This window comes from Oncorhynchus clarkii, chromosome 7 (genome assembly GCF_045791955.1).
Source record: "Oncorhynchus clarkii lewisi isolate Uvic-CL-2024 chromosome 7, UVic_Ocla_1.0, whole genome shotgun sequence".
In the NCBI taxonomy this organism is placed as follows: Eukaryota; Metazoa; Chordata; class Actinopteri; order Salmoniformes; family Salmonidae; genus Oncorhynchus; species Oncorhynchus clarkii.
The window spans coordinates 58,671,715-58,685,815 of NC_092153.1; the positions used below are offsets into that span (position 1 = coordinate 58,671,715).

General features: G+C 43.6%; 1 protein-coding gene across 1 annotated transcript; it reads right to left on the reverse strand.

Annotated features, from left to right (window-relative positions):
- Window positions 1-210: 210 nt before the first annotated feature.
- LOC139414355 (probable protein BRICK1) lies at window positions 211-5,661 on the reverse strand. Its single transcript, XM_071162272.1, has 3 exons — window positions 5,501-5,661; window positions 957-1,039; window positions 211-833 (listed from the first exon to the last, which is right to left on the reverse strand). Exons 1-3 carry the CDS (start codon window positions 5,616-5,618, stop codon window positions 807-809), a joined length of 228 nt encoding a protein of 75 aa, XP_071018373.1. The 5' UTR covers window positions 5,619-5,661; the 3' UTR covers window positions 211-806.
- Window positions 5,662-14,101: the final 8,440 nt, after the last annotated feature.

Consider the following 14,101-nt stretch of genomic DNA (forward strand, 5'->3'; position numbering starts at 1 on the left):
GCAAGGAGAGCAGAACACAAATGTATGGCTGAGGGCAGCAACCAGAGGCTATATTGGCAGATGTTATGTGTACGGACTAACTATGAGAAAATACAAGTCTTGATCCTACACAGCCTATACTATATTCCGGTAACACCTTCAACCAGGCATCTATGAATGCTACCCTTGAGCCAAACACTCTCAAGCCACTATGTCAAAAACATGGACAACTTACTTTTAAACAGTTTATTACAATTCGTTTGAACAATGAGGGAAAACACAATAACAACAAGTGAAAGACATAAGTAGAATGGCCACAGTTAAAGAGCTGACGACTCATTTTGGCACTCCCTCTTCATGTGGCTCAAATTATCCTGGCTCAGCCAAAGTGGAAGGATATTTCTGCAATGCATATTCTTTAAAATCTCCATAGGGGTGGGTACACTCCTTCACATAATCACTTTTGAATTGACCTTATAAAATAAACGTTCCCCTATTAGGATGTCCTTAACTAGTTTTGATTTGCACAAATACATTATGTTAGTCCGTGATCAAATAAATGCGATGCAGAGCTAGTGTGCAAAGTTTAAGATAGCATTAAAGAGTCAATCCATTGTAACATTGTGGGAGATGCTGTGGTATTATAGTCACCCTCCAGCAGCCAAATACACACAGTGTGACGTGTCTTGTGGTCCCAAAGACCAAATACAAAATTGTAAAAATACATAGCTAGTTAAAAAAAAAAAGGACAAACATGGAAATGGTCACAAATGAAGTTTTCAACCCTTAGCCAAACTGCAACACCCAGTCCAGCATACCATCTTGGTTTAGGTCAATGTCTCCCCTTTTGTGACCTAAACAGAAAAAGAGGGTTAGAGAACACATTATGATGACATCCAGTACTGTACAGGCAAAACAAACTGGAAACATTTAATGTATTTACAACGTAGAATTTGAGTGGCAATTCTGACACTTACCCTTGCTTCAATGTACTCAATTCTCCGCTCTAACGCTGTCAGCTTTTCGTTCAGGGTGGCCAAACGAGACCGGCAGGACATATCTAAAGCAAAGGAAATATATGTTCCACATATTTTCATTTCTGATCACATCAATGTTACTCATAAGAAAATATGTTTAATTGACTTTGAATAAAATTGCATCAATATCATAGGTTATGAAGATAATGCACATGTTCATAATCTCCCAAAAGACAATGCACATGTTCATAATCTCCCAACTGTAGGCTAACTATTGCAATCAATTTGTCTCAATTGACAGTATGCATGGGACAGGTAGGTACCAAAGTACATAGAGGCTAGCTAGAGGCTAAAAAAAAAGTACATAGAGGCTATTGTAAACGTGTTCAAGCTAATCAAATCAAAGTTTATTTATGATACAGAAGTGTAAACTGCACAATACAATGAAATGCCTACTCGCAATTAAAGCGCTCTCCTCAAACAGTGCAATTCTACTTGTATTTACATTAGGCTACAGCCTATACCACGTAGTCAAAGCCTGTAACCAACAATTCCGTTAAGAAAATCCCTAATAAAAAGCAAAAAGTAAGAGAAGAATAACACAATTAAAGAGCAGCAGTAAATAACAATAGCGGACCTATAAACAGGGGGTACCGGTACAGCGTCAATGTGCAGGGGCACCGGTGTCGAGGTAATTTAGGTAATTTGTACATGAAGGTAGAGTTATTAAAGTGACTATGCATAGATAATAACAGAGAGTAGCAGCATTGTAGAAGAGGGGAGGGGGGGGCAATGCAAATAGTCTGGGTAGCCAATTGATTAGCTGTTCAGGAGTCTTATGGCTTGGGGGTAGAAGCTGTTTAGAAGCCTCTTGGACTTAGACTTGGCACTCTGGTACCGCTTGCCATGTGGTAGCAGAGAGAACAGTCTATGACTAGGGTGGCTGGAGACTTTGACAATTTTTAGGGCCTTCCTCTGACACCGCCTGGTATAAATGCAAGTAAAACTAAATGCATGCTCTTCAATCGATCGCTGCCCACACCTGCCCGCCCGTCCAGCATCACTACTCTGGACGGTTCTGACTTAGAACATGTGGACAACTACAAATACCTAGGTGTCTGGTTAGAATGTAAACTCTCCTTCCAGACTCACATTAAGCATCTCCAATCCAAAATTAAATCTAGAATCGGCTTCCTATTTCGCAACAAAGCATCCTTCACTCATGCTGCCAAACATACCCCCGTAAAACTGACTATCCTATCGATCATTGACTTTGGCGATGTCATTCACAAAATAGCCTCCAACACTACTCAGCAAATTGGATGTAGTCGATCACAGTGCCATCCGTTTTGTCACCAAAGCCCCGTATACTACCCACTTGATCCCGTTGAAGGAGAGGTTGTTGTCCTTACACCACATGGTCAGGTCTCTGACCTCCTCCCTATAGGCGGTCTCATCGTTGTCTGTGATCAGGCCTACCATTGTTGGGTCATCAGCCAATGTAATGGTGGTGCTGGAGTAGTGCCTGGCAGTGCAGTCAAGAGTGAACAGGGAGTACAGAGGCTGAGCACGCACCCCTGAGAGGCCCCCGTGTTGAGGATCAGCGTGGCGGATGTGTTTCTACCTAACATTACCACCTGGGGGCAACCCATCAGGAAGTCCAGGATCCAGTTGCAGAGGGAGGTGTTTAGTCCCAGGGTCCTTAGCTTAGTGATGAGCTTTTAGGGCACTATGGTGTTGAACGCTGAGTTGTAGTAAATTAATAGCACTCTCACATAGGTGTTCCTTTTGTCCAGGTGGGAAAGGGCAGTGTGGAGTGCAATAGAGATTGCATCATCTGTGGATCTGTTGGGGCGGTATGCAAATTGGAGTGGGTCTAGGGTTTCTGGGATAATGTTGTTGATGTGAGCCATGACCAGCATTTCAAAGCACTTCATGGCTACAGACGTGAGTGCTACGGGTCAGTAGTCATTTAGGTAGGTTACCTTAGTGTTCATGGGCAGAGGGACTATGGTGGTCTGCTTGGAACATGTTGATATTACAGACTCGGACAGGGAGAGATTGAAAATGTTAGGTGAAGACACTTGCCAGTTGGTCAGCACATGCTCGCAGTACACATCCTGGTAATCCGTAATCCGTCCGCCCTGCGGCCTTGTGAATGTTGAACTGTTTAAATTGCCTTACATCGGATGCAGAGAGCGTGATCACACAGTCGTCCAGAACAGTTGATGCTCTCAAGCATGTTTCAATGTTACTTGCCTCGAAGCGAGCATAGAAGTAGTTTAGCTCGTCTGGTAGGCTCATGTCACTGGGAAGCTATCGGCTGTGCTTTCCTTTGTAGTCTGTAATAGTTTGCAAGCCCTGCCACATCTGACGAGCATCAGGTGTAGTACGATTCGATCTTAGTCATGTATTGACGCTTTGCTTGTTTGATGGTTCGTTGGAGGGCATAGCGGGATTTCGTATAAGCTTCCCGCTCCTTGAAAGCGGCAGCACTACCCTTTAGCTCAGTGCGAATGTTGCCTGTAATCCATGACTTCTGGTTGGGGTATGTACATACAGTCACTGTGGGGACGACGTTCTCGATGCACTTATTGATAAAGCCAGTGACTGATGTGGTGTACTCCTCAATGCCATCGGAAGAATCCCGGAACATATTCCAGTCTGAGCCGATAAGGCGGCAGCCAACCCCTCCGGCTCCAACTTCCATAAAGAAGTCGTAAGCCTATTAGGCTATACTGCAACAACAACAACAAAATAATCATGCCGAATGGCCGAATGGCAGAGCTATGATTCAGCTATGCTTCAGCACCACAAGTTGGTTCAACTTCTCTAACATCATTGCTCGATCATAGTGCTGTCCTTTCAGAACCACGAAGGGCGCTCCGATAGTTTAAAATAACACTCAAGATATGTTGCCTATGCCTAATAGTCCTACTCATCACTTATTATTACAAATAAAATATTGTTACTTCTCACGATTGTGTTAGATCAAAGCTGAAGCAGTGTCTCGCAAGATCACATAACGATTATTTCATATTTAACATTACCGAATATAACAGCATAGTTACTCAAAAAAACATTTTTAGTGAGATTTTATGATTTTTATTTAACTGGGCAAGTCCATTAAGAACAAATTCTTATTTACAATTGACGGACTACCCCGGACGACGCTGGGCCAATTGTGCGCCCAATCACGGGCGGTTGTGCCTGGATTTGAACCAGGGACTGTAGTGACTTCAATTGCACTGAGATGCACTCAGGAGCCCTAATGGTTAGATGAAGCTGAATAGTCACATTTTCTCATGCGCCAAAACACAACAGAGGGCGCCACTAAGCAGGATATATGATTTGATTGAAACAAAATACAAGAAAAGCTAATAGTTAACACCAACTGTGCTAATTTGCTCACAAAACAGTAATTCAAGAAGATCGAAATGCGTAGGCTATTCCCATTAAAATAATTGAGATCAATCAAATGATTGAAAGTGCATCTGCATGCCACTGGTAAAATTGAAAGAATTATCATTCACAATTGACAGCAATGGCCTATTTTGAAATTAACTTGGTGTTTGAGGGTATTCAAAATTTTAAAATGTTTAAACTGTGTGGGCATAGGCAGATGTTGCAATCGTATGCATATTCTATAACAGGGCTCCCCAATCTGTTCCTGGAGGGCTACCATCCTGCAGGTTTTCATTCCAACCCTAATCTAGTTCACATGATTCTAATAATTAGCTGGTTTATAAAATGCATCAGGTTAGTTACAACTGGGGATGGAGTAAAAACCTACTGGAGGGTAGATCTCCAGGAACAGGGTTGAAGAGCCCTGTTCTATAATGATAGGTTTACTCAATACATTACATCTGTCGGTACAAACTATTATGCACCGCCAATGTCAAGAGCTGTTGTAGTCTTCCGACCTGCACGGATGCATGTACATTTAAGTTTGAAAGTACATACCGGCCTTAACGGGAGTAAATGGAGATAGTAGCTAAGTGATACTCATTTGGTGAGTAAGGAAAGTATTTTGACTTCAACGCTTGCTTCCTGGGCGTAGACGAGACACGTCATATACTCATCGTCCGCATCGCACAGATACACCCCTCCTTAATAATGCAAGTTCACACTCGTTGCAAACTGGTGCTAGCTATCCATTTTAGAACACACAGATACAAAATCAGTGTTGGCTCACTTCATCTTATGTTAAGTTTACTACAACATGTATTTACAAAATAAACATAAATGTATCGAGTTCAGTCCAATCTCATCGCAATTAGATAGCAAGCGCAGTGAACCTGTTTCATCGATTGCGCGATAAAGTAAACGTAGCCATAACATTGCAAGTATAATTCTTAACCCGTGTTATACATATTAGTAAGAGAGTTGTACTGCAGGTATATTATATTATTGCTGTCTTGGATGGAAACCAACTAACGTACTACGTTAGCCAAGAAGACCAGCAGGGCTGGAAGTAGGTTAGGCCTTCACATTGACAGCCTTTTTGTTGCTGTTGCCAAGTAATCTAGCTACTGAGTACTTACCGAAGGAATTTAGAAAATCTGCTATTTTCTTGATACTGCTCGTGATAACCTCAATGTATTCTCGATTTGCCCAGTCTTGGTGAATCTCCCTCTGCACAGGATCTTCTTGACCGGCCATTTTCTCTGTTTTGAGGAAGCTGTGTTAGCGCTAGCTACCAGCAGGGAGCGACAGTTGCCTGAAAAGTGAACTACTTCTTTGGTGGGATTTATCGACATCCAACTTTATGGTGCATTACCGCTGCCTACTGTATTGGAGGTTGGGCCAGAGACGGGGAGAAACTAAATCCTACCTGCCTGCCCCGTTTCTCTTAGAATATAACAAACTATTTGAGACTGTATCTAATGACGTTCAACTCAATATACCCTTTAAACGAATGTAATGTATCCCCTTCATATTAGATCTATGCATACTGCCCACACTATCAATACATGCTCCACTGTCTGTTTCCTGGCAATAATTACACTTTCCTATTGGATGCTTTCTTATCACATTTCAAGTATTATTTAACCGTTTGTGTCCCACCCTTAATCTTGTAAAAAATAGCCTCCTCTCTTCTGTCCCTTCCTGCAATCTTTCCTGTCTTTCCCCAGTACTTGAAATAAATGCCTGCCCTTAGTATCTCTCTTCTGCTGCTCCTGCCATCTCTGCGCCATGACTGTCCATATCAGACTGTTTGCCTCTGCCTTGCTAATTGAAGCAACAACATCAACATCCCCACTACTAAGTGCTTGTTTAGCCAGTACATCAACTGCCTCATTCCCCTCCACCCCCACATGGGCTAGGACCCAAGTAAATCCTATCTGTATACCCATCTGTCTAATCCTGCCATGGGTTTGTAGTACATCATAAAGCAGGGGCCTGTTGCACAAAAGTAGAATTAAGACATCCGGGATAAATGACTCAGCTGAGCTCAATGAAGCCAAAACATGTGCGTCCAGGCTTAATTGGTTGCACAAAGACCAAGCCAGGATGAGCAGACACGGATTCATTAAGCCAGGTGAAACCAATCCTGGATAGGTGCGCGCTCACGGCTCACTCAAATAGACCCCGCCACAGATCACAGATTAACTGATTTACCATGGCAACTAGAGCCGCGTACTTTTCCCCGTCGGAAGCACAAATCCTCATGGAGGCATACGAGGAGGTAAAAGATATAATTAAGAAGAAAGGCAACACCGCCACAGTGATAAAGCAAAGAGAAAAAGCGTGGCAAAGTATTGCAGACCGCCTGAATGCGTAAGTAGTGCACAATTACACACTCACCGCTCCGCTGAAACATCACAATTACAATTCAAATATTTAATTCACATCTCCAAAAATGCAGTTGTACTGTAATTATGAAACGGTTAATTTTTTTTATTGAAATGCACTGCAGATATGGGTGAAATTGTGTAAAGTAACTCCATCACACTGTATAAAGCTATGATAAAATTTTTGATATTTTTACTGAAAACAAGACAAAAATACCAAGTAATTTTTTGCAGTGTGACTCCATTAAGTGTGTGTGTGTGTGTGTGTGTGTGTAGATTAAACATGAACGGGCCAAAACGGACATGGCAGCAGGTCAAAATCAAATACAAGAACATTCTGCAGAATGGTATGGTCCCTGACTAATATTTAACAAAGCACAAGCATATATTGTACCCAGAAGGTGCCTGCTCACACATTGTCTGTACTGTTTTAGCAGTGAAAAAGAATACCCACAGACAAGGCACGGGTGGTGGGTCACCAAAGGCTGACCTTACCCCAGCAGAGGACATGGCCTTGGAGCTAAATAAAGGCAGGCCCGTCTTAGAGGGGATCCCTGGGGGGAAAGAGACGAGCATAGGTTCCTCCCAAGATGCCACCCGCTTCATTCAAGGTATGTCCTTCCATCTCTACATGGGATACAACCACATTCATATTGAATCAATTTGGACTGTCTGACTTTGGTTTACCTATTGCCTTGCAGTGTCTGGCAGCACTGTGTTCCTGTTAGAGCCACCAGCACAAGCACCAGACGATGCTGATCCAGTGAGTACTCCATCAAAGGCATACTGTAGGCCTGGCATGTCTTGTCTACTAGCTTCAATATGAATCCGATTAAATGTGATAGGGTGAAGGCCCCAGTGCAGCAGCAACAGCACATGATGGAGACGATGATGAGGAGGAGACCATCTCTCTGGATTCCAGAAGGCATGAGGTATCATGTTAAGACTGTGAAAGTACTATTTACTCTACAATGGTGAGGAGTCCTCATCAAAATCAAAAAATCTAATTTCTTTTACAGGACCCAGATGCTATACAGTGGGAAAACCAGCCTGGCAACATAGTGCGTATTAATAAAAGGACACCACATCCTGCCAAATTCCAGCTGCGCTAATTGTATTGTGTTCACAGAGCTCACAAGCTATCAGAAAGTTGTATGGCAACCACCTCCGGTGCCAAATAGAACTGGCAGACATAGACATTCAGTACAAGAAGAAAAAGATGGAAAATCTTGCACTGGAGTTCGAAATAAAAAAGAGGACAATTAGGAAACTGGACCTTGAAATAAAAAAACTTGAGAGGGAGGTGAGATATGCCTTCAATGTACACTGTATGCTAACTGTAACACAAATGTATTAATCATTATTTTTCTTTCCTCCCCCAGCTCCAAGAAGATGACACAGCTCAAAATAAAAATTAGGTATATTCTCGTAAAGTCAAGTGAGCCATGACATATGAGCTCTTATTGTGAGCACACAGGACGGTGGCATCTTTCTAAGGTTTTTTTTATTTTCCCAGCAATCAGTACAACCAAGTCATCGTTATAAGGCATCGCCCTCTTTTGCCCACCCCCCCCAGCACCAGGTGTGGCCACTAGCCTATATGAAGGCCCAAAATTGTGTGTTCCTTTCTGCTCTGACAATGGCATGCCCATTCGTGCGAGATGTGGTGGATGAAGAAGCACTTGTGCTGAGGAGAGCCTTCAGGTGAGAAAGGGTCTTCAGGGACCGGTTGGACCCACTGGCCTTCCCTGATGACCATCTATATGAAAGATACAGGTTTTCTGCAGATGGCATCAGGTATCTATGCAGACTACTGGGTCCCAGGATTAAGCACCGCACTGCACGGAGCCATGCACTGAGTGTGGAGCAAATGGTTTGTGTGGCCTTGCGCTTTTTTGCTAGTGGAGCCTTCCTGTACTCAGTGGGGGATGCAGAACAGCTGAACAAGGCCACAATTTGCCGCACAATAAGGAGTGTGTGTCTGGCTATCAAAGCATTAGCAGATGTCTTCATCTCCTTCCCTGGCCACAGAAGACTCTGTGACATCAAAGAGGAGTTCTATAGGATTGCAGGTAAGAGGATCTACAAATTACAGGACAACTGTTAACACATAGTAGGATACTCATTACTTTGTGTGACAGGTTTCCCCAATGTCATTGGTGCAGTGGACTGCACACACATAAGGATAAAAGCCCCCTCAGGTGCCCATGAGGCCGATTTTGTGAATAGGAAATCCTTTCACAGCATTAATGTTCAGGTGAACATAACTTTTTGATATTGTCCATTGACGAACACTCTGCATTGCCAGTGATGTGCATTGATTGGTGTAATATTCCTCATCTTATGATTTCAGATGGTCTGCAATGCTGACTGTGTGATCAGCAATGTTGTGGCAAAATGGCCTGGCTCAGTCCATGACTCCAGAATCTTTCGGGCCTCTGAAATCTATCAGTGCCTATCACAAGGTAAGCCACACAACCCCTATTTATAACCATCATGGCTGTGTCAAGAATATCACTGTTTATGAGGTAGTAATGATGAGATTTTGTGTTGACAGGTGAATTATCTGGTGTGTTGCTGGGAGACAGGGGGTATGGCTGCCAGCCTTTTCTCCTGACACCTTTCACAGACCCCCAGGAAGCACAGCAGGCCTACAACCATGCCCATGCCAGGACCAGGGCCAGAGTTGAAATGACCTTTGGCCTCCTGAAGGCACGCTTTCACTGCCTTCACAAATTAAGGGTCAGCCCTGTTAGGGCATGTGATATTACTGTGGCTTGTGCTGTCCTTCACAATGTGGCCTGCCTGAGGAAGGAGAGGGCCCCCAGAGTGCCACCAGCCATGGACTGGGACAATCCGGCAATCTTCCCTGATGACGACAGTGGTCGGCTGCTGAGGGACCAATATGTGTTGAATTATTTTAGTTAGTATGTGTGCTTTCAATTTTGGTTAAATATGTCCTGCGGTGGCAGAGGAATTTGGGTTTTTTTGGGTTCGTTTTTTGACGAATTTGGCCTCTTATGATGTTTGTGCGGTATACTGTGTGTAATACAAGGCTGCAGGGAGGCTACTGCATCCATTCATTTGTCTGTTCAGTTGATGTGTATGGATTTGTCCTGCATTTATTTTAGTGTGCAGACATGCAGGGTGTGTTATACACATTCAAAGGTCTGTATATGTATCATTTTGTATAATATGCTTAGATTCTGTGCTTTCCATCTTGTAGAGTCACTGTGACTTCAGTTTTGAAAGGAGCTGATGGTTTACCTGCTTTGTTTTGTCCTTATTCAATAAAGGAACATAATGTTACACATTGTGTTTTTATATTCATATGGAATGTGTATTTGTTTATATGACAGAGTACTAGGGCCACACTGAAGAAAAAGGATAAAGTCATAAATTTATGAGGCTGGTTCTTTCTGCAGAAAAGCTACATATTGTTTTTACAGTTTTGATACTTATGACAATGTGATACTTAATATTCTGGCACATCAGCATGTCTTTGTTTATGAAACCATACTGAAGTACAATTTCACGAAATGCCCCACATCTGTCATTTTAACAACTGTCCTCCTTTAAAACAACTGGTTACAATATTATGACTTGTGTTTTTTTCCCCTCTGTGGCCCTAATATTCTAGCATTTTATATATAGCCTTATAGTCTATGGGAAACTGTAAATTATCTAATGATTTTTTATCCAAAATCATTGAAATTAATGATCACAAACGTTTAAATAACAGTGGGTCTAGTTATATGTGATAACAATGTATAGTGAGCAGTGAAATAACTATTGGTTTCCATTTGTGGTGACTGCTGACTGACATTAGGGATGAGATTAAATAGATCCTGGAATTTAGCCTGGTCTGGAGCAGGCTAGCTCCACAGAATAAATCTCCATGGTAATTTATACCATAACATATCCTCCTGCCCCCTATCCATCTTTAGTGCAACCGGATTACGGATCAATTGAGCCAGGATCACCAAGATATCCTGGCTTAATCCCTTATCCTAGTTTTGTGCAACAGGCCCCAGGTCTTGTCTGCTATTTGAGCTAAAGGACTACGGAATCATCAACAATGCACATGAATCAGAGCAAATAACTACTCTGTCTGGCTTGACTTCCTCCACCCACTGCAAGGCCAATAGTATGGCCATCAGCTCTGCCATATATATAGACAGATGATCTGTAATACGTTTCCTGACTGCCATCCCACAATCCTGCATTACAAATGTTGATCCAGTATGTCCTGTTCTTGGATCTTCTGAAACATCTTTGTAAATGGCCACAAAATCCTGATACAGTATCCAGGCGTCTATTAAACAAATCAGATGGATCAACTCCCTCCCTATCTTTCCCGTAATCTCTCCAACACTTCTAGCTCAAATACTGGAGGCGGGAGTAGCCATGGTGGGTTTACAGGAATAGCTACAGGAATAGCTACTAAACTCCCTTCCATACAGTCCCATCTCCTTCGCCTGGATATTACACACCCTCCCTAAGCTTGTGTTCTGTCCTCGCTCATGTTCCCAGCATGCCTGTAAAATCCCTTTCACATGATGAGACACCCCATGTCTTGGGCTCCTGAGTGGCGCAGCGGTCTAGGGCACTGCATCTCAGTGCAAGAGGTGTCATTACAGTCCCTGGTTTGAATCCAGGCTGTATCACAACTTCCCGTGATTGGGAGTCCCATCGGGATAATTGGCCCAGCGTCGTCTGGGGTAGGCTGTCATTGTAAATAAGAATTTGTTCTTAACTGACTTGCCTAGTTAAACGATTCATTGGTAACTGCTGTCTCCTAATCTGCAGTGGCATATCCCTAATTTCCACCTGTAGTGCAGACACTGGGGACGTCCGAAACACCGCACTACATATTCTGAGTCCTTGCCCCTGTATGACACCTAACCTTTCCAATGAGGTCCGGGCTGCCGAACCATACTCTATACTGCCATAGTCTATTACAGATTGGATGAATACAAAATACATGGTCCTCAATAAGGAACACCCATCAGACAGTGCATCACATTTAGCACCTTCTTACACTTTCACACCACTATGTGTGTTCTGCCCAGGTCAGCCTAGTGTCAAAGTACACCCGAAGGAACTTGAAGGCCCCCAACCTCTCCAAGTTTCTCCCATATAACCTCAAGCATACCTTGAGGTATTCTTCCTCCTGGTAAAGAACACTGAGTTTTCGCTACAGAGAACCTGAATCCCCACATTAATGCCAACTGCTCTACCTCATCAATTGCTTCCTGACTATATATGGCACATTTCTTCCCCTCTTTCATAAGGCCCCATCTTCTGAAAATAACAACCTCCTAACATCCGGCCGTACCTGACAGTAAACATCATTGATCGTGATTGAGAACAACAAAGGACTAGTATCGCCACATCAGAGTGGATTCAGAACTTATCAGGACTTATTCAGGACTTATCCACCAGCCTGATAGAGACTTCTCCAATCTCACCTGGACAGACCTTCCAAACAGGAAATCCTTAATCCAGTTGTACGTTCTTCCTGCTACTGCCATAATATCAAGCTTGAATAACAACCCCTCCTTCCACATCTCCACATAAAAAAAGACAGCTACAACAGTCTCCTTGTTCACTGAGCCTTCCTGACCTCTGCTTATAATAAGAGCACTGAGTCCATTGTTCCCCTCCCCTTCCTGAATCCACTCTGATGTGGCGATACTAGTCCCCACCTCTCCGGGAAGTAAGTTAGCCTTTCTGTAATCATACTTTCCATAACCTTACATCCATGTAAGGTTAAAGCTATTGGCAGATAGCTTGTTTGTCTCATTGGGTCCTTCCTGGCTTCCGGATTGGTACCACTACTGCCTCTTTCCAGCTGCCTGGTAGTTTCCCCTTCTCCCACACTCTGTTGTACAATACCTTATCCTGTGCCTCATCACTAAGATGGGCCAACATATCATAGCACACCTCATCTTTCCCAAGCGAAGTTAACCCAGCCTTACCTATTGCCCTTTTCATCTCTGCCTTGGTAAATGGAACATTCAACGCATAATTTAAATGAAATTGTATTAGTCACATGCGCCGAATACAATACAGACCTTACAGTGAAATGCTAACTTACGAGCCCCTAACCAACAGTGCAGTTTCAAAAAAATATGGAAAAGTAATTCCAGTGCAGCAGCAAAAAATAACAATATATACAAGGGGGGGGGGGGGGGGTACAGAGTCAATGTGCGGGGTCAACGGCCAGTTGAGGTAGATTGTATATGTTGGTAGCATCATCAAAGTGACCATGCATAGATGACAACAGAGAGTGGCAGTGGTGAGATGAGGGGGGACGATGCAAATAGTCTGGGTATCCATTTGACTAGATGTTTAGGACTCTTATGGCTTGGGGGTAGAAGCTGTTTAGAAGCCTCTTGGACCTATACTTGGTGGTCCGGTACAGCTTGCCATGCGGTAGCAGAGGGAACAGTCTATGACTAGGGTGGCTGGAGTCTTTAACAATTTTTAGGGCCTTCCTTTGACACCAACTGGTACAGAGGTCCCGAGACCAAGCAGTTGCCATACCAGGCAATGATGCAACCGGTCAGGATGCTCTCGATGGTGCAGCTGTAGAACCTTTTAAGGATCTCAGGGCCCATGGTTTTGTCGTGCCCGCTTCAAGAATGTCTTGGTGTGCTTGGACCATGTTAGTTTGTCGGTAGACACCAAGGAACTTGAAGCTCTCAACCTGTCGGTTGTCGGTGATCAGGCCTACCACTGTTGTGTCATCGGCAAATTTAATAATGGTGTTGGAGTCGTGCCTGGCCGTGCAGTCATGAGTGAACAGGGAGTACAGGAGGGGACTGAGCACGCACCCCTGAGGGGCCCCCGTGTTGAGGATTAGCGTGGCGGATGTGTTGTTACCTACCGTTACCAGTCCAGAATCGAGTTGCAGAGAGGTGTTTAGTCCCGGCTTATTGATGAGCATCGAGGGCAGTATGGTGTGGAACGCTGAGCTGTAGTCAATGAATAGCATTCTCACATAGGTGTTCCTTTTGTCCAGGTGGGAAAGGGCAGTGTGGAGTGGAATAGAGATGGCATCATCTGTGAATCTGTTGGGGCGGTATGCAAATTGGAGTGGGTCTAGGGTTTCTGGGATAATGGTGTTGATGTGAGCCATGACCAGCCTTTCAAAGCACTTCATGGCTACAGACGTGAGTGCTACGGGTCGGTAATCATTTAGGCAGGTTACCTTAGTGTTCTTGGGCACAGGCACTATGGTGGTCTGCTTAAAACATGTTATTACAGACTCGGACAGGGAGAGATTGAAAATGTCAGTGAAGACACTTGCTAGTTGGTCAGAACATGCTCCCAGTACACGTCCTG